Here is a 10,208-nt window from a genome sequence, read left to right on the forward strand (position 1 = left end):
AAGGGAAGGGAAGGGAAGGGAAGGGAAGGGAAGGGAAGGAATTGGAGTGTTGGGAGACGGTTTCTAAAGCAACAGAACCCTAAATAAACGGTCTGATTTTCCAAAGTGAAAAACATAAACTGAACAGCCCAAGCAGCATTTTTGCCAACTGTCACTGGGGTGGCATTTCTAAAATCTGGTGGAATGACTCATCCCAGAACAACAACTGTTGCCAACAAGGTCTTTCCTCCAGGTCTAGTTATTTAAATGAGAGAGATATAAAAACAAAATAAACAGAAAAATCAGAGACAGGTTCTTCTCTGAAACTTCCTGTGAAGTCATCCACTCTCCAAGGTGCCTCCCTAACCCACTGAATAGGAATCCAGGTGATCTTCTGGGTTAAGGAAAGGAACAGCCCTTCTGGAGTAAAATCGTTAAACCAAATTCTTCCTTCTGCACCTAGTTACCACCTCTCACACCAGGGATATATGCAGGATGTATCCTCCTGAGCCATTCTGCCCTCCATGGCAGCAAATATATTACTAGGGAAACCATGACCCTGCTGACAGGTAGCACAGTTCTCTAATGATTTGAGACAGACACCCTTATATTCAGTGGGAGCACACCTAGTCCAAAGACCACAGTGTTGTGCAGTAATTAAACACAGCCCCATCAGCACAAATAATAATCCTTCTTTGGCTAGTACAAAATGCAACAATTTCAAAGACACTTTCTGAAGCAGTGTTGTTTTGCTGAATAATTTATGTCCCTGAGTCCTCCAAAAATGAGCAGCATACGCTTCAATCCTGCAATAGCTATTCGGTGGAGACAGCGCACATTATGTTCAGTAAGCTCATTACTTAAACACTGTTGCCATGACTATAAGAAAATGATTTTACTACTGTTTACAAGAAACTTTCGGAAAGTCATTACTACAGTAGCCAGAGTTTCGCCTCAAGTCAAAATTTTTGGGAAGAAAAAAAATCTGAGGTATAATTAACTTTGTGATCAAGATAATCCATTGAAAGACTTCAAAACCTGAATACATTGTAGTGAGGAATGAAAACAAGTAAGAATCACCACTGTCTCAGGACTATTAACTATCTGGTTTTCTGACTGTTTCATTGGCAAATTCCATGGAGAAGAAAAGCCCTGAATGAAATAAGTGTTGTAACTCATTTTCAAGGAAGAAATAATCTATAGGGCAAGCACCAATATAGGAGTTCAACTGTGATGAGTAATGCTGTAAAAACAAACCACTTTGTACACAATGTAAGGGGAAAAAAGACTTTAAAAATCTGACTTAGAAGAAACATTTGCGATCATGAAATATGGCTTTTCAGTGTCTTGCAATGAAATCAATACCTAGAGCACTTAGTTTTGAATTCTGCACTGCATGTACATGTACAAGAGTCCAGTACATAACCTCTTGATCTCAATAATGTGCTGATGATCAATAGTCTCCAAAACGAAAAAGTAACTCTGAAGCTGTTGGAAAGTATCCTCACATTTCCTACGGACAGTAACAGGCCACAGAACACAAAGCAAAGAGATGATTAATGGAGTGCCAGACTAAGAGTCAGGAAATCTGGGCTCCATTCCCAGCTCTGCCACTGACCTGCTGTTTGACCTTGGGTAAGATACTTGACCTTTCTGTGCTTCTGTTCCTCCTTCTATTCTTTGTCTATCTTGTCTCTTGAGGCCCTAAGCTATACAGGGAAGGGCTCAATTCTCACTGGGTGTTTGTATAACATCTACTCTAGGGAGGTGGCTGCAGAGCTCTGTAATAAAGCCAGGGTGCCACAGGGATGGCTCTTGCACAATAGCATGTTTTGTTTCAAAACAGAATAGCTATGATGAACCTTCTTGGTGTTTCATCTGCTTGTCAAGGATCTTACCAGGTCTTTCAGCCAGCCTCAGTCTCAGGCAGCAGGTAAACATGTTTGCAAGATCTGCATCCTCACTTGTCAGAAACACGTTCATGTCAGTTCCTAATTGGTACTAATTTCTCTGCACCTTGATTCAGCTGTGTTTGCAAGAGTAACAGAATTATAACTGAATGACACAGATAAAAATAGCTACAGGAGCCATTTCTGAACAAAAGGAACGTCTTCAGGGAAATGCCAAAACCTGTGAAACCACAGGCATGAGGTATTTTCAAATTAAAACTAAAATAAATTATAATTTTTCAGTAAGTGTGTTGGAATTTTGCGTAAATTATTCAGTTAAGAAATATTTTTGTTTCTCCCACCCTAATCCATAAATGTGAACTATCCTTCATTACTACCAGATGGGAGGCAACACATGCAGGACAAGGTAGCTCCCACCTGCTAGCACCGGGGTGCAGGTGCAGCCTCACAGAGAGCTAGCTGATCAATAGTGTATATGATCTCAGTTCCAGTTTCACTTTGCTCCCAGTTTGCTGAAGCATCAACTACATGAAACTTGGACACAAACAACTTAATTAGGAGACTAATTTGAGTACAAAATGATGCAGGACCAAGAGCAAGTAAAGCAAGAAATGCTCATTCAGGTTTGCATTTCCAGTACTTATATTTGTGGGTCAAAGGCTGAAAACGTGATTTGAATGCACCTCAAAGGCTTTGCCAACGCGAACATTCAAAACTCCTGTCACAGGCTCCATCAATAATGAATTTCTTCTGAGCCATAAAACTCACTCCCAGATCTCAATGCACTTTACAAAGATGATAAATAGTACCTTTCATAAAGGAGACCAAAGTTTACGGAAGTAAAATAACAGGAATAATCTGTTGAATAGATCCGAGAGTCAGAGTAGAAACACTGATTTTTTAGTTTACAGCATGCTCACCTAAAGACTGTTGTTTGAGGGTTGCAGGTATTTTGTTTTAGGTATTGGTGTTAGCACTTCAGTACAATTATGGACTGATTAACTGCATCCAATAATACTTTGTAAGAACCTGACAAGGTATAACAAATTCACAAGTTGGGTCTCAAGTGTCTATGGGAAGCTTTCCAATGGAAATCCAGGACACAAATAGTTTATACTTTTATTTAAAAATAAAAAATCCCATAAAAACAAAAACAAAACCCCAAAAACAAATAAACAAACAAAAACAAACTGAAAAAAGTCCAGAAAAAAATTTGTCTCTTATTACTGTTAAGTTGAAAATGTGATCCAAATCTCATTCAGCACCAACTCCTTTTCTGCAGCCAAGACCACTGCTTTTTTCCACTGCTCAAAGCTGTTCCAAACTGAAGCAGTATGATACGGATAAGACCCTTTTCAGGTTTACAGACACTGATTAAGATTCATGGCAAACAAAGACCTGTCATGAATCCCATCAGCCTCATCCTGCTGCTGCTAGGAGTACCACCCCTGGGAAGGCATCCAAGGGAATGCTGACATATGGACACTGGAGAGAAGTCAAAGAGCAAAGACCTTGTTCCTCTTCTCTTCAGAGAAGCCAGGTGCCTAAAGCTCTTCTAGGCACCATAAGCTGATTGTGTACCCTCCAAAGTGTTGTATAGTGGTTGCTCTAATCACCTGCCTGAACTCCATAGATGTGATGGTATTAGGTCATTATCATGTAGAACTGAGCCTTCTGCAGAAACCAAGGTCCCATGTGCTAGTGAGGCAGTGCCACCTGAAGAGCTTAAGCCTATAGGAGAAATAGTGGCACAGCAGGGGACATGTGCAAGGTCACAGAGACACTTCCTGGCACCTCTGTATCAGTGCTTTGTCAGCTGGAGCAGCTTGCCAGCGTCCAGCTCCTCCTATACCACATAGGAAGGGCAATATAAATGGAGCAGTGGAGATACTACCCTTCCCAAAGTTGTCAAAGGGACCAGGATGGAACACTTCTTTTTCACTAATGAGACATGGTTAAGTTTCAGTTTCATAAGCCTTAATAAGACTTAATGAGAAAGGCAGACTACAAGCCTGTGAAGATGGTATCTTGGTAGAAGGGACTGTTGACAGCAGTTAGGAAGAAGAACAGAGGGATGCTATGGCCTTTCTTAACCTGCTGACTAACCTCGCTGCTGGGGGTTTTTTTGGTCACTGCAACCTAACTGAGCCTCACATACACCTTCTGCAAGCAGTGTTCTTTGAGAGGGGAAAGCACTAACAGTGATGCAAGTCAAAGTTTCTGCCAAACAGCTTCTCTGACTCAGACATGCTTTTCTAAGGTTCAGATTTCCCCACAGAGTAGCTAACATTTTTGCTGGAGTCATGCTTCTCAGCAAAGGACAAACAGAAGCTGTATATCACTTTCCTTGGTTGTGGTGCTACAGACAAGGGACTCAATTTGAGTACTGCAGGGGATGCAAGAACTCTATCAGAGAACATGCGGTAATAGCCAGGAAAGTTAAAAAGTGCACAAGTTGGCCTTGGAGAGCACATCAAGTCCAGGAAGAGACACTGTTCCTCTGCTCACTACCTACAGCAAGTTTGGTGGTGGAAACAGCCTGTTAAACAGTTTCAGAATGGAGGAGATTTTCATTAGATGTATTAAAGCTTAAGAAGCTTTAAATGGGGCAAGTGATTTGGTGGGAGTGCTAAGGCTGAAGAGGCTCCTACACTATTGTAAATTTAACAAATTCACTTTCTGAACTTTTCATTAAATATAGCTTTTATGCAGCTTCCAAGGAGTCTTCTTGATTTTAGTTTGGAAAAAATTCTCATGGCTGAGAATTTGCCCACCCTAACCAAATTGCTCCCAGCAGGCCAGAGGGCCCATGACAGCAGATCAAAGTTTTCTACCCACAAAGACAATGTGACATTCATTTTACCCGACTTGGCTACATAAATTAGCTTTATCAGAATACAGCTTCACTGCTGAAGAAGCCCAAGTAGCAGACAGTGGTCCTTCACCTCACAAACAGAACATTCCATTGCTTTGGCACTAAACTTTGTGAGGCACAAGATCCCACTCTAGCTTTGCAGGATGGTTTGTGCTTTAATCCACTTGTGCTCACTATACGGTAACATCACTTCACCCCACAGCTGGTCACTTTATACTGCTTGCTTCACACCACTTCCAAAAGTTACATACATCCACAACCAGAAAATTAAGGTATTTCTGCAGGGTACCCTGGCAGCCAACTAGCAAACAAAGCAAAGAGCTTAGGAGAGGGGTTAAATGTAAACTTGGGCAAAGATAGTACAGCACAGTCGTTCCATTTAAAATACTCAGGGATCTTTAATGCTAGCACATGAGGCCAAACCTTGGTAAGCACAGTGTGGATCATTAAAAAAAAAAAAAAAGTCCTAATGAAATTAATTCAGGATCTCCACAGAAAATAACTGCCTAAATTGAGGTTTTACAAGTCAACAGTGGCTCTTGATACTAGTCAGGCAACACTGTTTTCCACTAAGGTCCTCGGGGAACTGGAACAAACCCATTGACTCTTCCAGATTTGTACAGCTGTTGATGAGAATTTAGGGGAGCAGGAACAATTAACACATTCCCCTCTCTCCTGGATACATCACCTTTATGGGATTGTTTTCCCTTTTCTTTTTTTTCACCTGCTTACAGACTACATCTGAGGAGCAGACCCCTTTCACAGTCACTTTTCCGAGTAGAGAAAATATTAATATATTTCATTATTATTTTAAATTAACTCTTATAATAACAAATTCAGCACAACTTTGAGATAGGTGAAATTAGAACAAGTCACCTGTGACTGATGACAAACATCCCTTAACACACTCACAGCCACCGGTGTGGTGGCTGCAATGAAAGAACCTGACCTGAATAACACAACAGTGCCCATGAGATAAAGTTCCTGGCTTGCACAGAGCAAAATGAGCAGGGCTCAGCCTAAGTCAGAAGAACGATGGAATGAATTGGCTGACGGAGACTTGAAACTGCAGTGCAAGAACTTCGGTATTACCAGTTCAGTGCTTAAGCCACTGAGGAATGCCCTTCAGAGCTAACTGTTTATATATAACATAAATAGTATAAACAGCTAAGTGCTGGAGGGCATATACATACATATAGATGTATGTATAAAACAAAGACAGAATATTTTATCTGTTCCACTCTGCACCATGAAAAGTAACACCACCATATAAATAAACAAATGTCAGCTCTTGGAAAATGCAGTCAGGCAGAAAGCAAAAAAGCTTCCCTAGCCATGTCCTGAACAATAAATTTTTCCTTCACACACACCCACATCCACTGGTCCAGCTAAAAAATCTGATCCCCACTCTCCAATTAGAAAATGCTGCTGCCAAAGATACATTCTCAAAAATCAAAGCAGCACTGTGAAATTAAGCCCAAACCAAGCCCTGCTGAAAAGTCTCTCTTCTGCTAGTTTTAAAGTCTCCACTGGGAAAAGATAATTATCAAATAATAGTATCAACAATGCCAGATAATCACTTTAAGCTCTTTGATATGTTCAAGTGTACGATGTTTCAAATGTTACTGAGTGTCAAATATTTACTCTTGAGTCCAACTGTGTAAATGACCCATCCAATGCCACTAAAAATGGCAGGCACACATGTAACAAGAGCAGTGGGACCTGCAAAGCAAAAGAAACAACCTTGGGTTTTGCAAAGAGTATCCTGATAGCCTGAACTCCCCAATGAGAGTTATGACTGCCTTTGCACTTACTTATCTGTGTGGAGGTGTGGGGTTTTTTAAGTGGTGGACTTACAGCAAGGCAGGTGGAACTTCACATTCACCTTGGAGTCAGAAAGATGTCCGGTCTCACATGCTCAATGTGAGACTCACACCAACACTCCTGTCTTATGTTTCCTTGTGCCAAAGCTGTACTTGCCACAACTGGAGCTCAGAGCTGCCCCTTGTTGCGGGACCCTGTGCACCTCAGACGTGCTCTGAGGAAAAAAATCAGGAATTAGAGGAATAGTGCATATAAGCTTCCACTGGATTTCCTCTTGGGAAACACCCCACAGAGGATGAATTCTGCTTAGAGATTGTTCTCTTGCCACCCATTTATAATACATAGGACAACAGGCTTACTCTGCCTTGTCCTTCCTCTTCAAGTACCATTGGAATAACTGGCAGAAAAAATTCCTTTTCCAGCTGTGGCTGGAGGAAAGTAAGACTCTATTATTTCTTGGTCCACTCCTGCCCTCTGAGTTTTCAAGAACAGGAGCACAATGCTGTACTACCTGATATATGACCCTCAGCCACTTGAATTCATCCCACTTAGACACGTGCATTTTGCATTTCCTTTTTAATATTTGCAACAATATTCTAAGAAGCTCTTGGTAAGGGGAAGGTGTATCTCCATGACACAAAGACGTGACTTTGAACTGATGCCTTTCTCTATTTCTTAATTAGGCAGTCTGACTGGAGCAGCAAATGAGGAATGCCTGTGTCAAGCATACAGTGGGAGGATAAGCGATGTGCAGTGATACCATTGCAACAATGCTGCTTCATGAGCCAGTGTTTCTTCAGTGTAGGAACACGGTTCAGGGCCCCAAACTTCATGCTCACTGAAGTCACATACCTTGTCAGCAGGATTACTGACCGCTAGCATGCAAAAACAATGGGGACTTGGTTGGACCTTTCCCTTGTCAAGGGCACCTGTGTGTGGAGTTTTCTGGGACGTAACACAACATGCAAGGTGGAGCGAGGGCCGTGCACAGCATCTCCAGCAAGGAGCAGGTTAACAGCTATTAGCGGTATTTCAGAAACAAGGACAGCCTCTCTGCACTTAGGACATGAAAATCTTTCAATATTTTCTTTGGAGTCATTTCATTTAGCATTTTCAAACAGCTGTCTCCAGATATTTCATAATAATAGTAACAACTAGTAAAAAAAAATTTGAAAACAAAACAACAACAACAACAAAAACCACATAGGCCTGTCCCCTGATTACAGAAAGTGAATTTTTCTGGGACGTACATTATTAGGCAAAAGTCGTTTGTGTTTTTTTTTTTCCCATAAGGCAAGTGCAAAGCATTACATTAATACACACTGGAAAAATAAGATAATGGCTTTCTTGATTGTGAGGAGGAATGTGGGAGATTTAATCTGAACACTGAGTCAGGTCGAAGCGCCTAAACTCCCCTCGGACACAATGTTATCGCATTTAACGCTTACATCATCACCCTCACGAATGATGCTGAGTAACGCAGCCCCAAACGTCGATCCACGCACCGCAGCGAACTCCCAGGTAAGAAGGGAGAAACGACCACAAAGGTACCGTCTTAGCATACGTCAGGCACTAAGAAAGATAAATTTGATGTCTGGAGCAGAGGGAGCGATCTATTTTCAGCTGTTCGAATAGCAGCCACGGGCCTATCAGGACGCACTCACTCCTCTCTCAATGTTCCGCATGTGTGCCGAGAATTAGAGGGAGGTAGCGCAGCGCAGCATACGCCTTCAAAAGCGCGGGGCACTGACTGCTCGTAATAAGTAAGAGGAGACCCGGCTTCGCCTCCTTGGCATGTTCGGAGCAATTTCCAGTTGAAAAAGGTCAAGGTATCATTTACAAAGCGGCAGTGCCTGGAAAACTCTCGTAACTCTGCTCCGCGAAACACAATGGGTGACAATAACAACCCGAGCATCGCTGGTGAGGCCGGCGCTCGGAGCTGACCCGCCGGGCTCTCGGCACTGACCACTGCCCCGGGCGGAGTCACTGTCCGAGTTCGAGGGGCCCGGCCGCAAACTGAGTGAAAATAGGTGCCTGAACCTCTGACGAACTGGATCAAGTGGGGCAGGAGGGGCAACTCTCAGCACGGGCGATACTTTAGCTCTACTTTTCACCCCTGCCCGGGGACGCGCTGAGAGCGCCGGCCGCCGGTGCCCTCCTCAGGGATGCAGCTGTCACCGCCTTGGCAGGGCGATGGCAGAGGCGCGCGCGACGCGTGATTTTGGGACCACAACATGATTTAAAACAAACAAACAAACAAACAAAACCCAACCAAACGGAAAACACCCCAAGCAGTTCCAAAATCCCTTCGAGGCGCACGCTCGCCCCCCGCTCGGCGCCAGGGCAGACGCGCCCAGCGCTCCTCGCACCCTCGACGCCGTGGCGGGGGTCCAGCGCCCGGCAAGGGACTACCCCAGGGTGCCCGAGGCCCGGCGGGCCGAGCCGGGCTGCCCACGGGCACGGTGCCGGTGCGCGGCGCTGGCCCCGCACGGCGGGGCGGTGCGGGGAAGGGGGGGTGCCCCGGGGGAGAGAGCGAGCGGGCGATCAGGGGTCCCCGGCACGGCGCCTCCCCGCCGGCAGCGGGCGCTGTGACTCACCGCCAGGAGCGCCGAGGCGCGCTGCTCCCCCGCCGGCTGCTCCCCGTTGATGCCGCCGTTGCCGAGGAGGTGCTGGTGGTAGTCCGGGGGCGCCGCGCCGGCGGCGGCGGAGGGGGCGGCGGCGGCGGCCGCCTTGGGGTGCTTGCCGGCCTTGCGGGCGCCCTGGCCCTGCTGCACGAGGTGCAGGAGCTGCAAGGTGCTCTCCCGCTCGCGGTCGGAGCTCTCGGCGCGGCCCCGCTCGTAGCGCCCCTCGCAGCTGAGGTGGTGCTGGCGGCAGACGGCGATGCGGGCCCGCAGCCGCTCCACGATGGCGCTGTGCACCCGGGGCGCCGCCGGGCCCCCCCCCAGCAGCCCGGCCCCCAGCCCCGCGGCCTGGGGGGGAGCCGTGTCGCCCATCGCTGGCTGCCGGTCCTGGCCCTCCGGATGGGTCGGTCCTCACTGCCGCATGGAGGAGGGCGGGGGGGTGGCGGGGAGAGGCGGGGGCAGCGGCGGGAGCCCGAGCCCGGGGGCTGGCGGCGGGGCGGAGGGCGGTCAGCCCCGCGCCCCCAGCCCACCCCCGCCCGGCCCCCGGGCGGTGACGGCCCCGCGGGGGGTTGACAGATCGGGGGCGGGGGGGGGTGTCGCTAAGGCTGCGCCAGCATCGGCCGGCGGGAGGGGCGGGGGTCGGGACCGGGCAGCCCCCGCCAAGGGGCGCCCAGGGAGGGGGTACGGAGGGGGCTCCGCCGGGGGAGAAGAGTGAAAAAAAATCAAATAAAGCGAGCCACTGCCTCCAAAATTAATCCCTGGACGGAGGAGTTCTCCCTCGGGAATGAGTGAGACTTGGCAGGTTTATTGGGTTTATTTTATTTCGGGGGCGCGGGGGGGGTGGTGGTGGTGGTGTTATTCCTTGAAGTGGAAATTTAAGGCATTGCCGTGCTCGGCGGTGCGGAGAAACCCCCGGCGAACCGAAAATCCCGTAGGTTTGGTGGAGTGGGTTTGTTGGGGGGGTTCTTTCTTTTTTTCTTTTTCCCTTTTTTTTTTTTT

The 10,208-nt window shown here is 46.7% G+C and overlaps 1 protein-coding gene across 1 annotated transcript in view; it reads right to left on the minus strand.

Annotated features, from left to right (window-relative positions):
- Positions 1-9,643, minus strand: part of MAML2 (mastermind like transcriptional coactivator 2) — a 215,098-nt gene extending 205,455 nt beyond the window's left edge. The window contains exon 1 of the mRNA XM_027883302.1: positions 9,186-9,643. Coding sequence (XP_027739103.1) covers positions 9,186-9,581 — 396 coding nt within the window. The 5' untranslated portion in view covers positions 9,582-9,643. The remainder of the gene's footprint in view (positions 1-9,185) is intronic.
- Positions 9,644-10,208: the final 565 nt, after the last annotated feature.

This window comes from Empidonax traillii, unplaced genomic scaffold (genome assembly GCF_003031625.1).
Source record: "Empidonax traillii isolate 1590-97213 ecotype Southwest subspecies unplaced genomic scaffold, ASM303162v1 scaffold123:size1378231, whole genome shotgun sequence".
Classification (NCBI taxonomy): Eukaryota; Metazoa; Chordata; class Aves; order Passeriformes; family Tyrannidae; genus Empidonax; species Empidonax traillii.